A 17,176-nucleotide genomic window follows, 5' to 3' on the forward strand; every position below is an offset into this window, starting at 1 on the left:
ACCAGGTACTCTGTGACAGTATTTCTATAACACTGAGCATAAAAGGGAGGGAGGCATGACTGGTGTCATGTATGCAATCTGGCGCCACATCTACACTAGAAGTGCTACAGAGGTTCTTCTGATGAAGATGCTCTACACTGACGGGAAGAGCTCTCCCATCAGTTTAATTGCTCCACCTCCCAAAAGAGCTGGTAGCTATGCTGGCAGGAGACGCTTGTTGCAGGCGGATCCCCGCTAAGCGGGCGGCAAGTAGAGCTAGCCGCTATCAGGGCCCTGGGTCGGGGCTCGGTGGAGAGGGCAGGCCCGAGTCCCCCTACCCCCTCACCTTGAACTGTGAGGGATTATATGGACTCTGGCCGTTAGGCTGTGCTACCCCGCCTGTAAAGGGGGATTATATAGACTCTGGCCGCTAGGCTGCGCTACCCCACCTGTAAAGGGGGATTATATGGACTCTGGCCAAGAGGCCATGCTATCCCACCTGCAAAGGGGGACTATATAGACTCTGGACGCTAGGCCGCGCTACTGCGCCTACCGGGGGAGAGAAGAGCGTACGACCGACTGACAGTAACAGACAGCCCGTAGAGAGGCAAACTATGAGACTAGAAAGAGGCGAGGCCCTGATACCTTTCCGGCCCCTGCCACAAAGGGTCACTGCGGTGCCAGGCCCGCTACAATCACTGTCATTGTTTCTCCCGAGGCTGTTGTTAATCTTCCTGATCCCGTCCAACTGCTCTTGCTGACACCCAGGATGTGTAAGCTGTAGCGTCTCATCTCTGCTGTGATCTGAGCTAGCTTCCCTGTTTCATACATTGTCCGTATGTTCCAAAAACCAAGTTTGGTTTTTGTCTTGGTATTGAGTACTTCAGTCTTCATGCCAGTGGCTTCCTTTCGGCTTTCACCACTGGCAGTCGTATGGATCATTGACTCCTGAAGGCTATCACACACAGTAATGGTCGATTTCTCCATTGCTGTTTCCGTAACATATTTTGTGTTTTACGGGACAGGGTTGTTAGCCCTGTGCCTAAAGCCCAATCTGGAGGACCAGGGTGTCTGTTTTGTTGCCCCCCGCCACACACACACACATAGACAGACCAATCCAGCATGGTTGAACCTACCAGGAGCAAAAAGCCCCTGCCAACACAGACTCTGGGGATCGTTAGAGCATGCAAACTGTCCCACCATGACAAGGCACCGACACCAGAGGATGGCTTTATCGGATACCCATAGTAAAAATCTTTTCCATTTTAACTCATAACATTTCCTATTTGATTGTCTTCAAGCATTTAGTACAATATCTTGTGTATCCACCGAGAGGATTTCTGTAACTTGGTCCAAGTCCTATTGCCCGTGCTGTCAGACGCAATGACAATGGATCCGGATGGTACACTTCCCCTGTTGTTGTGTCAGAAAGTCCGTTGACTCTGAGAAGCATCTGAAGTTTGCTTTGGAAAGAAGGAGCAAGCCTGAAAGATGCTGTTACACAGGGCCTGAAAGGGTTACACAAATAGAAGCTAATTGACCCAGATTCAACCTTTAGAAACATATTAAAAGATAATGTTTGTAGTTTTGTGTGTTTACATATATATTGTTAGAGGTTAACAATGTAACCAAACAGTTCCTGTCTATCGCTGTATTGTTAATTCAGAGATCAAAAGAAGATGTTAACATTGCCAGCCTGTTACTGGAATGGACTCCTTGTAGGAGAGGCACCTCTTAAACCTGGGCAAACTAGGCATACCCCTTACTAAAGGCAATCATCAGTTATAGAAGGGGGAAGGAAGGGTAAAGCAAAAACTTTTTTTTTTAAACAGGGGAAAAGAAAAAACAAAAGGAAACTCTAGGAGACTAAGAAGAAAAACACTAAAACTAAATAAGAATGAAGTATCCACGAATGGACTGCTAATTGCTCTGTCTCTACCCAGGGGTGGTTGAGAAGGAACTGAGGGTGTTTCACCCACACACAGCACTAATTAGCCCTGAGGCAGAGGATGAGGATGGGAGAGTGAATGTGCAGACCCAACAGACACTGCTACCATCAGAAGCACAGGGACACACATACACCTACAGTACATTGGAGCACCCATAGGGACACTACTCAAAGAAGAAGTAGAGATGCTGGATACACTTCATGAGAAATCCCAAAGTTTCATTGTCTCCTTGCAAAGCTGCAATGATCAGACTCCTCGCTGGTTGATTACATAGTACATTGTTGTCATATTGCCTGTGGCTCCTTGTATCTAGGGAAGAAAGTATCTGACTCCTAACAGAATTGCTCTTAACCCTAGAATGCTGATGTGTAGATGACACTCCTGCCAATTCCACAGCCCCCTTCTTACAAACTTGTTGAGATCTGCATATCAAGGTATTTTAGAGGAGTCTGTATTAATTATCATAGGGAGGGAGGGAGAACTGAACATCACTCCTGTCAGAACATGTTTCAGATCCATCTACCACCAGGCAAATCTTTGGATTTTCTTTGTAATTATATGTTTTAGTTCCATGCTCTATTCTGCCAGGCTGAAGCTCTTTGCCAAGCAGTGAGGAAGTGGTTTAATCCTTAATTTTGCATAAGGCAAGACATACGTGGATGATGCCATCCACTTAATAATAGAAAAAACTTTACTTTCTGAAATGGACTTTGAAGTAGAGATTAAATGGTTCGTTTTATTTTCAGGAATTTTTCCTCCCGAAGGTAAGCCCTTTTTGGAATCGGCCTGAGATCCTATGAATAGAACATTCTGTGATGGGGTCAATAAGGATTTCTTCTCTTTTATTAATAAACCCAAACTTTGGAACACAGAGCATGTGAATTATGTGACCTTTTTCAGCTTGTCCTCTAAAGCTGCTTTTAAAAGCCAATCGTCTAAATAGGGAAATACAAAAATCCATTGTCTTCTGAGAAAAGCTGCCACTACAGATAGACATTTTGTAAAGACTCAAGATGCTGAGGAAAAGCCAAAGGCCTGTATTGCAAATGGTCCTGCTCTATGGCAAAACTAAGGTGTGTGAGACTGAGAGCAGTAAACCAATTTAGACTGGATATGAAGGAATAATAGAACTTAGAGTTAACATTCTGAAGTGAATCCTTTGAGTGCACTTGTTTATCTTAGATCTGACGAAGACTTCTATCTTTCTTTGGAATTAGGAAATAGTGGGAGTAAAACCCCAGATTCCTGAGATTTACTGGAATCTCCTATATTGATCCCACCATTAGTATATAGTTTATTTCAGTTCTTAACACCAACCTGTAAGAAGTGGTCCTTGAAGAGGGAGGAAGAGGGCAGTTGGTTTGGGGAGAGATTGTCTAACTGGATAATATAACCATTTTTATGATGTCCAAAACCTATTTGTCAGTAGTGATCTTTAGCTATTCAGTGTAACATTGGCCTAAATGGTCTCCAAATGCAAGGGAAACAGACTCCAAGGTTGGTTTGCTGCTCTTGAACATCATATCAAACCTGCAGACTAACTGCTAGTAAAGAAGTGGTGGACAAATTCTTTTGCTTCATCGTGGATCTAAATGGGCATCTGTCATATGACTGAAAAGTAGAGGGTTGTTGTTGCTAGTAGCATTGTCTACCCTTGAAATAAGATGATGATGACAAAGAAGACTAAGGTTGGTAATTCTATCTTTGGTATCTGAAAAGAGGTGCAGGAAATCTCCTTTTAAAAGGAGACCTTAGACTTCATTTCCTAGGGAAGAGAAAAGGAATGTAGCCAGGCATGTCTTCCGAGAGTTATTGTTATTGCTACCAATTTTGAAGATGTGTACGAGACATCAAAGGATGCCCTCAGTGTATGTTTAGCAACAATCTCTCTCTTTAATGAGGGCATTAGCCATTCTGGAGTGGTCATCAGAGGGGTTGTTGGTGAACAGAGAAATTTTATCTGACAGGTGAAACTGGATCGAGTTATAATGGGTTATTAGTTAGAGAAGATGATGAGAATAGCTTCCCTCTCAAAGAATCCAGTATTTTCCCTTCTCTGTCACTGACAGTAGAATGTAAATTTTCCTAATCTTGGGAGTTGTTGAAGCCTCTACCTGAGAATTAGGTGGAGAATGTACATGAAAGAAAGAAAACCCTTCACAGAATCATAGAAGATTAGGGTTGGAAGAGACCTCAGGAGGTCATCTATTCCAACGCACTGCTCAAAGCAGGACCAACCCCAACTAAATCATCCCAGCCAGGGCTCTGTCAAGCCAGGCCTTAAAAACCTCTAAAGATGGAGATTCCACCACCTCCCTTGGTAACCCATTCCAGTGCTTCACCACCCTCCTAGTGAAATAGTTTTTCCTAATATCCAACCTAGATCTTCCCGACTGCAACTTGAGACCACTGCTCTTTGTTCTGTCATCTGCCACCACTGAGAATAGCCTAGCTCCATCCTCTTTGTTCTTGTGCCATCAATATGGCTTCTTTAAAATACAGCCAGCTCTCCTGGACTCCTTTCCCCCTCATATTAGTCTCCCAGGGGATCCGGCCCATCAGTTCCCTGAGGAAGTCAAAGTCTGCTTTTCTGAAGTCCAGGGTCCGTATTCTGCTGCTCTCCCTTCTTCCTTTTGTCAGGATCCTGATCTCAACCTCTCATAGTCACTGGTGCGCAGGTTGCCACCCACTTCTACTTCCCCTAACAATTCTTCTCTATTGGTGAGCAGCAGCTCAAGAGGAGTACGACCCCTAGTTGGTTCCTCCAGCACTTGCACCTGGAAGTTGTGCCCAACACGCTCCAAAAACATCCTGGATTGTCTGTTTGCTGCTGTATTGCTCTCCTTTCCTGGTCCTTTCTTACGGAATGTGGATAAGCTTTACCAGCTTTCTTGCAATTGGCTGTCAAGAAGATGGGGTATTCCATTTTGATTTCCTGATTGCCATAAACCATTCAAAAGGGGCAGAGAAACCTTGTTTGAAGAAGTATTTTCAAGTATGTCAAAAACAGGGTGCAAAGTTTCCTCCAATGAAACTGAAGGCAATTTCAACGTAGAAACCATTCTGCTGACTAATTCTTGGAATTGAATGGCATCTTCAGATGGTGAAGCAGCTTAGGCTATTCAAATGTTTTTGTCTGGAGAGGATATGCCCATAAGGTCCTGGTTGTGCAAAATATTTGTCTGTACAGAAACCTCAACTTCCTCTTCCTCATCATGTAAAACATCTTGAATTAGAGTAGGGGACTTGTCTCTCATTATCAGATCCATTAATGTGAGATCCAAACATCTCCGATCTGAATATTCGTTCAAATCTGGGTGTTTTGAATATGTGTAACTTAGATCTGAATGCTGTGGACCTGCAAAAATATCTCCAGTTTGATGCTGAACCAGAGGGATGACTTTGGAATGGTTGGTATGGAAGGCCCGGAGCTGATCAATAAGGCCAAGGAATCCAGGAAGGCACGTGCCAGTCCTGCCAATTTGCCCAGTCCAGTATTATGTGAGAGTCAGGGGTTACACGTGCTTGTAATAGTCTGTGTCTAGCAAAGATCCTGTCATTGGATCCAGTTCTTCCTCTGAATGTGGATCTGAGGCTGTTCTTAACATTGTATTCTTAACATTGATACAGGAGATATCGTTCTTCTAAAGAGCCAGAAGGTGTCCTGGGAGGTGGAGACAACATTACCAAGGGGTCATCTAACTTCCTCTTCTTGTAAGAAAGAGAGTGTGGAGACGGATCATTATCCAAGTCTTTCTTTGCTGTAGAAATATCAACTGGACCCGAGGAGTACAGTTCTTCAGACACCTGTATGGACCCTACATTACATGCTATTAGTGCTGGTATAACAACTATTAATAGAAGACTGCACCGTTCAACCGCATCAGTCGGTGCATATCCAAAGAGTGGGAATATGCAGAAAACACTTGAAGAAGAAAACCCCTTTCTTCACCTTACCCCTGAAGATCATAAGAATCCTGATTCATCATGGGAGGGAAAAGGCTTTGTAGGAGCCCTGCTTTTTCCTTAGGGAACTAAGTACCCACTTCAGTACCGGGGTGGGGTAAAAATATGACTTTGAATCCTTTCAGGAGGTTTTCTACTCCAGCCCCGTTCTGATGCTGGACTTACTCTCTGGGTTAGACAGATAACATCCTTCTCATCCCTCTTCCTAAAATGTTCAGAACATCCAGGCTTTTCTGTATTGGAGTCACAGCTTCTGGAAGAAGGCGATGTCCTGACATATCCATTCAACTCTGAGACTTGTGCCCTGGCTACGCAAGGTTTGGCTAGCTATGAACAGGCAGGCTATAATTTGCCCTCTGTAGTGCCAGTACATGCTGCCTCACATAGGGAACACCACTTAGATTTAGCCCAATGTTTGTGGGAGAGCAGGGCGGGCAGAGGAATCCCAGAAGGGAGGCACAGCAGTGACAGATCCAGGTGACTGAAACCACCACACTATCAAATACCCAATCCAAGGAAGAAGGAGAACATGGAAGAAAGATTATAAATTACTGCTGCCCAACAACAAATAAAAATTAAAGTTATAAAACAAAGTGCACAGGAGAAACTGAACCACCAATATATTATGCCACCAGAGGCTGTACATCTGGTAGCTTGAACTGAAGGATGAGGCGTAGCCCTGGAGCCTTCAGCAACAACTTTGGATTGCCTCCAAATTCCTTGGGGGGGAGGGTGCATCAACGCCATTAGTGGTGAATGAGAAAAGAAGCTACGCTGAACAAAAAAAATCTACTCTGTCCCATAAACCTAGCCCCCAACCTCCATGCTATATTTCCTCACATAATACTAAAGCTAATTTCTAAAGCACTAAAAATAAAATAAATTAAAAAAATTTGAAAACGTTTTTGTGAGCAAACTATGACTTAATCCTCATTAGACTTCAAAGTATCAAAATATTTTTAATTTTTCAAGAATACTGCAATAGTACACCCACTGATTATATAACAGGAATACTTACTGTAAAAGGTGTTCAGTATCTCAAGTTATTTTAGGTTACCTATATATTTTAAGAATAGTATATAATGTTTCAACAGATTTCCAAATTTTAATCTTACAGTCAATACTGTAAACCAGTGAGCTAGCTCAGTAGTCCAGGTAGGATGAATGTCACACCAGAGTCCATTGTGGGTCCTTGCCTCTGGGCACAGTTTATCGATTAAACAGAAAATTTGGGCAAAATACCCAAATATATAGTTCACCCAACATTGTTTACTGTTCAAAGTGGCTTTTCCCTCATCTCTCTCAGTCCCTCCCCATCCTTTCTCTGACCCAGGGATTTCTGCAGCAGCTTTTCTACTCCCTACAGTTCACTCTCTAAGCCATCTGTCTGGGAATCACCTAAAAACTTGGTTCTTTCCCCTACCCTTTTTCCAACACTAAGCTCCTGCTGGCCTTTATAAAGAACAGGTAATCTTCAGGTTGTCACCTGAACCTAGCCACACAACCTCAGCCAGGAGGCACCTTATTAGTAACAGTTGGGGCTGGGACTCATATCCCCTCAAAGGAGCCAGTCACCCTGTGACAACGCTATTAACAAATGTCCCAAATTTATATATATCAAGATGCTTTAAAGATACTAAGTTATTTGTAACACAGTTATCATTATTTATATTCAAATATAACCTGTTAAAAAGTTCATATTATGAAAAATACCTGTTTTGAAAGTCCAAAAGTTCAGCATTAATTTTTTCAATGTCTACATCTGTCCAAAGTATCTCATAATACCCACTGATATTGTTCATTACAGTATCATATAATCCATATAATTTCTGAAGCAATCCTAGCTCCTTCCTACAAGATAAAAACCATATCAACCATTAGAATCAGCTACTGAAAGATGGTGTAATAATTTCTGCTCATTTATTATGAGTACAGAAGAATAACTAAAATCTTTTTAGAATGCAAGCCTTTGGGGATAGAAAGCTGTGTCTTCTATGTACTCTAGCAAAGAGAACAATAACAGCAATCAAGTAATAAAACAATGTGAAGTACTAGTCCGAATAGCCCAATAATCAAGTTGTTTGATATTAATAACAATATTGCAAAAGTTTCAGGTAGACTAATTAGGGGCTTGTCTATGGGGGAGATGTTGAGGGTTAAACCAGATTGATTTGACGCACATTAGTTCACATGCAAAAGGCAAGCCGCACTAATAGCATGCACACAAGTCAGCTGTGCCCTCTTTCAATTTGTATCATTGTGTTCACATGGTAGCAGCTTGCTGTGTACTAAACACATGGCATTCTCTGAGGATATCCTATGGTCCTTTGCTTCACCACTCAGCATGTGCATTCTGGGATTTTTCTCGCTATGCATTGTGGGATGAATAGCAGAAGCCCAGTGGGTTCACATTTGTAAAAATCACATGCTTCCTTTCTGGGTAGACTAGCACCATTTTCAAATTGCTGTTGGTCAGTATGGACCCAACAATGCTCCACAACACTGTGCTGGCAACTACAAATATGTAAAAGCTCCTTTGGCTGTATTTCAGCTTTTGAAGCTCGATAACTTTGATTTTGGACTTTGCCCAGTACACCACCGAGCAGATGATGTGGCAGCAACAGAAGCTTGAATTTCAGCAGCAGCAGCAGAGGAAGCCAAAAGACGATGAGGAAGAAGAGGATAATGCCAAGCAACTGCTACTCCAGGATATGTGGAGATATGTGCTGAACTAGTACCAGAACTGCAGCAGCACTGTACCAATATGAGATGTCTCTTACCTGTAGAAGAGTGGGTTGCCACTGCCATATGGAAGTTTGCCATCCCTGAATGCTACCAGTCTGTAGCCAACCAAATAGGCATAGGAAGGTGAACTGTTGGGGCCATTGTCACAAAGGCGTGTGATGCAATACATAAGGTTCCATTGCAGTGGTTTACATACCATGGTAATGATCAAGAGATTATTGATGACTTTGCCTGCATGGGGTTCTCGAACTGTAGTAAGGCAATTCATGGCCTTACATGTGCCTATTATTTGCCACACACACACACCAAGGCTCAGAATTAATAAACAGAAAGGTATGGATATTTCTCCATGGTGTTCCAAGGGCTGGTTGACCACCATAGCAGATTTACAAACATAATTTCAAGATGGTCTGGAAGGATGCATGTCACTAGGATCTTTTGAAACTCAGTACTATTTAAATTAATGGAGAAAGGACAATTTGTTCCCTGTGGACATTAATGGTGTGACGATTGCTCTGGTTACCCTGGAAGACCCAGCATATCCTCTGCTGACCTGGTTAATGAAGCTATTGGAAGGCCACTTGTGTAATGGAATGATAAGCTGTATTATACTGTTCGGCCACTAGGTGCCATTGTGGCAACATACCTTTTTTGAGCCATACAGGCAGAACATTAAAGGCTCTTGTACTGAACGTATCTGGTGTGTATCTTGCTCAGAAGACAGTTCTGTAGTCAGTCTATATCTGATACAGGAGCATGACATGGTGTCAGAAGTAAACAAGTGCCAGAGGAGAACAGAAAAAGAGGAAAAAAGCAACAAAGGTTTCAAACAGAAGGGAAAAAAAGCAAAAAAAGATGTCCACTAAGGTATTCTGTACACCCAGCAGGTAGGCTACTGATATAATGATGCTGTGCCGAAAACATCAATTCCACAGTTTCACTGCCTCTGCAGAAAGGAATGGTGATCTCACTCCTCCCTGGTGATTCATGTAGAACATTCATGCTATGTTGTCTGTCATAACCTTTATATGTTCACCATTGATCAATGGTAGGAAATGTGCACAAGCGTTCCTGACCAGTCTGAGCTCCAATAGGTTGCTATGGAGCATTGATTCTATGGGGGGCCATTTGCCCTGAACTGTGTGATTGTCTAGATGAGCTTCTGAGCCCAGTAAAGATGTGTCTGTTGTCAGTTTCAAGGTTGGAGGTGGCTGTGTGTGAAGGGGACCCCTGTGCAGACATTCTGAGGATCTTTCTACCACTCAGAGAGAGTCTTTGAGTGTCGACAGTAGTTTGTTTATTCAATGTGTCTCTGTTTGGTGCGTATACCGTTTTGAGCCATGCCTGAAAGCAATGCATGTGAAATGTTGTATGACTTATAACGAAGGTGCCTGCCACCATGTGCCCAAGTAGTTGGAGGCAATTTCTGGCCGAGATCTGGGAGCTGGTCTGAATGTTGTCTATTAATTAAGACAGTTAGGGTGTTGAACCTGTGTAGTGGGAGGAAGGCTTTGACCTTCACTGCATCGAGATTGACTCCTGGGCACCATTTAGAATTCATAGGAGCCTAAGTCAATTTTTGAGTGTTCAGCTGAAGTCCACATTGTATGAATACATCTGTAGTCTTTTGCATGGCCACTAGGGTGTCATCAAAGGCTCATGCCTTGCGTAAGTAGTCATCTAGATACAGGTACATCATGTTCCTTGATTTGTGAAGGTGGGCCGCTACCACAGATAGGACCTTCAAGAACACGCTGGATGCAGATGACAGGCTAAATGGAAGTACCCTGTATTGAAAATGGTCTTGACCAAAAGTGAACCTGAGGAACCTTCTGTAGGATGGTTGAATCACAATGTGAAAATTAGCATCTTTGTAGGTCGAGGACTGAGAAGAAGTCTCCCTGGTCTAGAGATGGAATTATTGCTGCTAATGTAACCATCTTGAATCTTTGTGCCTTTCCATATTTGTTTAGTGCTCTCAGATTGAGAATGGGTCTCCATCCTCTGTTTTTTTCCGATATTGGGAAGTATTTGGAATAGAAACCCTTCCCTCTGTGTTCATTTGGAACTGGTTCTATAGCACCGAGGTTTAGGAGATGATTTATTTCCTGACTTAACAGGCTCTCGTGAGGAGAGTCCCTGAAGAGGGCAGGGAGGGAGAATGGGTAGGAGGGAGGGAGGTAAAATGGATTAAAAGAACAGGAGTACTTGTGGCACCTTAGAGTGTTAGTCTCTAAACACTCTAAGGTGCCACAAGTACTCCTGTTCTTTTTGTGAATACAGACTAACACGGCTGCTGCTCTGAAAAATGGATTAAATAACCATTGGAGATGATCTCCAGTACCCAGTTGTTTGATGTTATCTTTTCCCAGTTTTGTTGAAAAAGAATAAGGCAGTGTCCAAAGGGTTGTAGATGGTTCGAGTTTTGCAGCAATTGATGATGGCAGTGGTTGCTTGGGGCCTCAACCAATGTATCAAAATTGATGTTTCGACATTGAGGGCTGCACAGTTGAAGTTTGGGGAGCCATAGGCTTTCATTTCTGCACCTGTTGTCTCTTCCGCTGGGGTTTGTATTGTCTCTGAGATGGAGGAAACTGGGCTGGTCGGGATCTTTGTGATGTCTGTGACTTACCGTACTGTCTTTTTTGTGCCGGTGTGTAGATCATAATGTGGCTCTTCAGTCCTTCAGTGTGCATAGTGAGGCATCTGTCTTTTCTCCAAAGAGTTTGGATTCTTTGAATGGAAGGTCCTCCATGGTCATTTAGACTTCTCTTGAGAGAATGGAAAGGTGAAGCCAGGAAGCTCTCTTCATCACTACTGCCATTGATATGGAGCAGGCAGCTGTGTCTCCAGCATCTAATGCTGTCTGTATTGCTGTCCTTGCCAGAAACTGGCTCTCGGCAATCATGGCTTGGAACTGTTCTCTTTGATCATTTGGGAGATGTTTAATAAAGGCATTAAGTTTTCCATAATTGATATAATATTTAACCATAAGGGCCTGATAATTAGCAATCTTAAATTGTAAGGTTTGCTGGTGAATATGACTTCCTGCCAAATAAGGTGAGTCATTACCAGTCCTTGTCATAGGGTGTTGATTTAGCATGGTGCTATTTGCCACGTGTGTTTACAGTGTATACAAGAAGGGAATTTGGGGATGGTTGGGAAAATAAAAAGTCCACAATCATAGAGGGGACATAATATTTTTATCTGCCCTTTTGCATGTGGGAGTTATCATGGCCAGCGTTTGCCAGATGACCTTGCCTAGGTCTAGTCGGGCCTTGTTGATCAGGAATGCAATACGTGCTGGTGAGGATGTATGGAGGATGTCCAACAGCTTGTTTTGCAACTCCTTTATTTCTTCAAGGGGGATCTGAAGTGTGTCTATCACTCTCCTAGTGAGGTCCAAAAATTGCTTAAGGTCATGTGCCGTAGATGGTGGAGGAGGCATCACGGCTTCACCTGGAGTGGAAATGTTTATTGATGGAGTAATTTCTTGATCCAGCCTTGCCTCCTGCTTCTCAAAGTTCTCCTCTTGGGGATCAGGGAGTCTAGAAATGGAAGCTGAGGGAGATCATCTTCCTCTATCCCTATGGGAGATACTCAAGGTCCTAGAGGACTGATGTCTTTAGGCTGCCATGGCTCTCAGTACAGCCACTGGGATGATGTGAAGGGCATGGCTGATGGTACCCAAAAATATCCATACCAAGTGGGTGGGCCTTGTCAGTCCTGTCATGGTTCTAGGTGACTGGTCCCTTGGCATTGCCCTGGGCAACTTTGCACTTAGACCAAAGATAAGTTATCATTGTCCTCTTCATTTTCACTTCATAGAGGTCGAGCAGATAAAGAGGCGGGTGTTGAGTGTCCTAGTACCATAGGGAATTCCAGAGACCAAGATGTGGTCAGTACCACACCACCAGTACCGAGCAGCAGGGATTCCAGTTTCTCTGAAACCAAGAGGTCCTTGGAGAAATGAAATTCCTGTGGTACTGCCGTGGTAATTGGTACCGACAAAGTTTGTCTAGAAAGGCCAATGAATATCAAGGAGTCAGTGGCAGCTGTAGTCTTTTGTCTGATGATCAGCCAGAAGAGGTCTTTCTGATTGAAGTGCTCAGTACTGTGGCTTTCCTTGTCTCCAGAGATGCCATTTAGAAGAGGTATTCTGGTCTCTACCACTTCTCTTGTCAGATGGTACCGACGCTACTTAGCTTTGCCCCTCTGGTTTTTAGGCTTAGTGCTGGTACTGGTACTTGATGAGCCTAATGTCTCATGGGTACTGCGCTGCGGCTCTGTTGGTACCAAGGTCACTGATTTTGCCAGGGATCTCTTTCTCCTGGTCAATTCTTCAATCTGAGAAACTGTAGCCCTCTTTTCTGAGCTTTTGTGAGAGACATCAGTACATTTCCTCTTTGATGCCACCAGAGTTTGATGTCCCATGGACGTTGATGGTTGCATCGGAGATTGTTGCTCTGGGGGAGTCCCAGGACTAGGGTCAGCGGCCGGTCTCAGAGAACTCTCTGTCATCAGGTAAGGTAACTTACCTTTTGTAACTATTGTTCTTCGAGATGGTTGCTCATGTCCATTCCATTCTAGGTGTGTGCGTGCTCACATGCGCGGCCGTCAGAGATTTTTGCCTTAGTGGTACCCATAGGGCCAGCTGTGGTGCCCTCTAGAGTGCCGCACTCATGCTGCAGTATATCAGGCACCACCAGCCAATGCCCTCTTAGTTCCTTCATGCTGACAACTCCAAGAGAGGGGCAGGAGGATGGATAATGGAATGGACATGAGCAACACATCTCAAAGAACAACAGTTATGAAAGGTAGATAACCGTTTTTTCTTCTTTGAAGTGCTTGCTCATGTCAATTCCATTCTAGGTGACTCGCAAGCAGTATCAATGGAGGTAGTCTCAGAGTTCACCATCGTGCAGCTTGCAGCACTGCTCTGCCAAAGCCAGCATCATCTCGAGCCTGCTGGATCAGTGCATAGTGCAAGGCAAAGGTATGAACGGACGACCAGGTGGCGGCCCGACAAATTCTTGGATGGGCACTTGAGCAAGGAAGGCTGCAGAGGATGCCTGTGCTCTAGCGATAAGAAGAAACTGAGAGGGCGTGGGCCAGCGGCGCCTGATATACTGCGGCATGAGGTCACCAGGCAGGACAGATGTGGGGAGGGGAAAGGAACATAGGCAACTAGGTCATGGTGCAGGCTTCAAAATGGTTGATAATCAGGGCTTTAACATGAGACAGGTCAGTTTTCTGGCATGAGCAGCTTCTATTTTGAAAACATGTATTGGCGGGGGGAGGCAAAATGTATGGGGCAAAGGAGGGAGTTGAGGAGGGGGCTGGAGACTCAGAAAGGCTCCTAGTTCATATCTGCCTAAAATGGCTGTGGCCATTAGGCATCCAGAACAGAAGGTAGCATGGCAGTATAGCATAATAATAATACATTTTAAAGACAAATAGATACATGACAAGGTTTCCTCAATAGGATGTGTCTCCTCAATCCTGGCCTGTATTTCAGGCTAGGAATTGGCTAGGCATCATGCTCAGTAACTACATGGCAGGAATCGGGATCACTTTCTACCTGGCAACAAGGTTCTGAGTCCTGAACACATCGTGGCTTGCTGGGGACAGCTTTTCAGTAGGCTCCTCATGTTCATCCTCTGATGACTCTTGCTGCTCATCCTTGGAGTGGGGCAGCAGAGGAGGAGGCAAGTTTCAGTAGTGGTGTGATGCAGGGGTCGGCAACCTTTGGCACGTGGCCCATCATAGTAATCCGCTGGCAGGCTGCAAGACATTTTGTTTACGTTGACCGCCTGCAGGCACAGCCCCTCGCAGCTCCCAGTGGCTGCGGTTCACCATTCCCAGCCAATGGGAGCTGTGGGATGCGGTGGCCAGCACAAAATGTCTCCCAGCCCGCCAGCAAATTACCCTGATGGGCTGCGTGCTGGAGGTTGCCGACTTCTGGTGTAATGGATCAAAATTGTGTCCAGCTCCTTCAAAAATGGATAGATCACATTTCCACTGCTGGACCTTTCCTGGTATCCTTGGCTTTAATGTACATTCTCCTGAGCTGTTTGGTCTTTATTCTGCACTGGTAGGTGATCTGGTTCTGATGCCTCACAGATGTCTGCTTAGCAATGTACACAACATTATCTTTATTCTGGTGCCTGGCCACAAGATCTTCCTGCATTGATGCTTCTTCCCAGATTGTGGATAAGATCAAGAGTCTCAGTACAGCTCCAAGCAGCTGCTCAAGGCATGTTGTAAGGCAATATCGCAGCAATGCAGATATTTTTTAATCAAGGAGCAAATGGGGACATCCAGCCAACTTGACACCAGAGCAGTGGAGGGCACACAGGTAAATGGACAAGTCAGTGATGGTCGCCCACAAAGCAGTGTGGGATAGCAGTTGGAGGACTGCGAAAGTAGTGTGCAGCTGCAATGCATGCACATAAACAATAGACTGAACTAACACAAACTTAGTTCACTTTGAAAGAGGACTCAAGATTTTGATAAATGCAGTTAGTGCATTACAATGAATGGTGTTGTGTGCATGAAAGTGTTTTCAAACTATATTAGTTCAACTCAACCCAGTTTAACCCCCCTGTGTAGACAAGCCCTAGGTTACATTTGTTAATTTGGAGGAAAAAAGGTTATATTAATAAGATCCGTATTGCCCACATATTAGTTTTTATTTGAAGATTTCTTTTAATATTCCCCTCCTGAAATGGTTTAAGAAACTGGAGGAAATGATTAAGTGGTTTGTATAGAAAGGTCAGATAAATGAACTTCTGACCAAAAAGCTGTGGAATATGAGAGACAGGGGGATGTCCAAGACTATCAAATTTTAGAATAATGCTTTAATAGGTATAGCAGAAATGGATTTAGCAGGGGACAACGAGTTTGACATGAATTTGCAAGATTATATTAATAACAATTTCTAATTATTTTTGGGCTGCCTTTGTACAGGCATTGTATCATGGACCAGGATGATTGTTGCTTTCTATACAGCAGAGGTTGGAGAACTGTTGGAATACTGTATATAGTTCTGGCTGTCTCAATACCAGAAAGGTTTCAATAAATTGAATGGAATTCATAGAATATTAACAAAAATTATTAAAAAGCTGGAGGACTGACTTACAAAGAAATATTTATATTTAGTATTTAAATGATATCATACCAATATATTTATCTAGGTAGAGAAACCTAAATAAAAACAAAATACCTTGCTCTCATATTATTCCAATATAAAGGAATGAGTAAATAAAAGACTATACAATACAATATTGTACAAATATCAAACAGGCAAACACAGAGAGAAATGAGTGAGTTCAATATACTATAATTAGAATTCTATGAAAGCCAACTTTTTAGAACAATTGTATGAATAAGGGTAAGGTTTTAAAGTTTCTGGACCTGATCTTTCAAAGGAGCTTTGCTGATTCACACTTGCTGAGGATCTGATCCTCTGGATTTTGATAGAGGGCCAAAGTTAAAGTTGTTTGGGTGTTAAATGCTCTGTGTATATGTACTGAGTGTTAAAAATAGTGGCAGAATTGTTTTTGTGTAACTTTAGTTTTCAATTGCTATGGTTTTTAATACTTTGGGGCTTTACAGATATGTTTAATGGTGTATCTTTTCTTAAATTGTACTATGAAATCCTACCTTCAAGTTAACAAAGATTCTGTGTTGTAATCTCCCTTCGTGGATTGTTTTGGTTTTTTTAATTTAACCTACAGCTGCAAAAACCTCTGTGAGCCATCCAGAGGAAGCTTGAATAGTGTTCTACACTTTCTGTGACAGGCATGCAAAGTTTTTTCCTGGACTAGATGCAATACTTATATCATTTCCCCAGTCATACCAATTCCCCACACCCTCAGACTGTCTCCATCTCTGAATCTCCAGCTAGTCCCTGCTGCCTGGCTCCAGACCCTGGTCATTCCTCACTCCCCAACTGAAACACCACTTCCTGGCTCCAGTCAGTACCACGTTAGAGCCCAATTGCAGTTTTACTTCCAGCCAGTCCCACTCCATGGACAGAGCACACAGGCAGCCATGACTCTGCAGCTCCAACTCCATTCTAATTCCAGACCACAGCTGGTCTTCACCTTCCTTCGGATACCTCAGTTCATGTTCCTCCCTCTGCTAAGAGTTGCAAGAACGCTGCTCTTTTATACCACATAAGGTCTGCCAGAAATGATGGGATAAGTACATATACTTTTGTACAAATGCCCTTTTTCAATTCACTCCAGCATTTCTAAAATACTTAACATGTTCTTGAAGATAGCTCTATTTTCCATTACCTGATTTTATGTAAAACTTCATAGTCTGTGACAGGTAATCCAAACAGCTGTTCACCAGATGAATAAGTGACAAATTTCCTCCAGAGTTCATCAAAATTGGCCTGATCAAATTAAGATTTAAAAATGCAAACAGGATATACATTTGATAACTAAGAGATCCTCTAATTATCATAAACTGCTGTCCAATTATAAAGCTATCTTAAGTCTGCAGTATGTATACAAAGAAATATCTAG

The 17,176-nt window shown here is 43.2% G+C and overlaps 1 protein-coding gene across 1 annotated transcript in view; it reads right to left on the bottom strand.

Annotated features, from left to right (window-relative positions):
* The window catches only part of DNAH8 (dynein axonemal heavy chain 8), a 581,193-nt gene that overhangs the window by 304,189 nt on the left and 259,828 nt on the right, over positions 1-17,176 (bottom strand). The window contains exons 34-35 of the mRNA XM_054024546.1: positions 16,943-17,043; positions 7,608-7,745 (exon numbers count right to left, since the gene is read on the bottom strand). Of these exons, the coding sequence (XP_053880521.1) occupies positions 7,608-7,745; positions 16,943-17,043 (239 nt within the window). The remainder of the gene's footprint in view (positions 1-7,607; positions 7,746-16,942; positions 17,044-17,176) is intronic.

Source organism: Malaclemys terrapin, chromosome 3 (genome assembly GCF_027887155.1).
Source record: "Malaclemys terrapin pileata isolate rMalTer1 chromosome 3, rMalTer1.hap1, whole genome shotgun sequence".
Classification (NCBI taxonomy): Eukaryota; Metazoa; Chordata; order Testudines; family Emydidae; genus Malaclemys; species Malaclemys terrapin.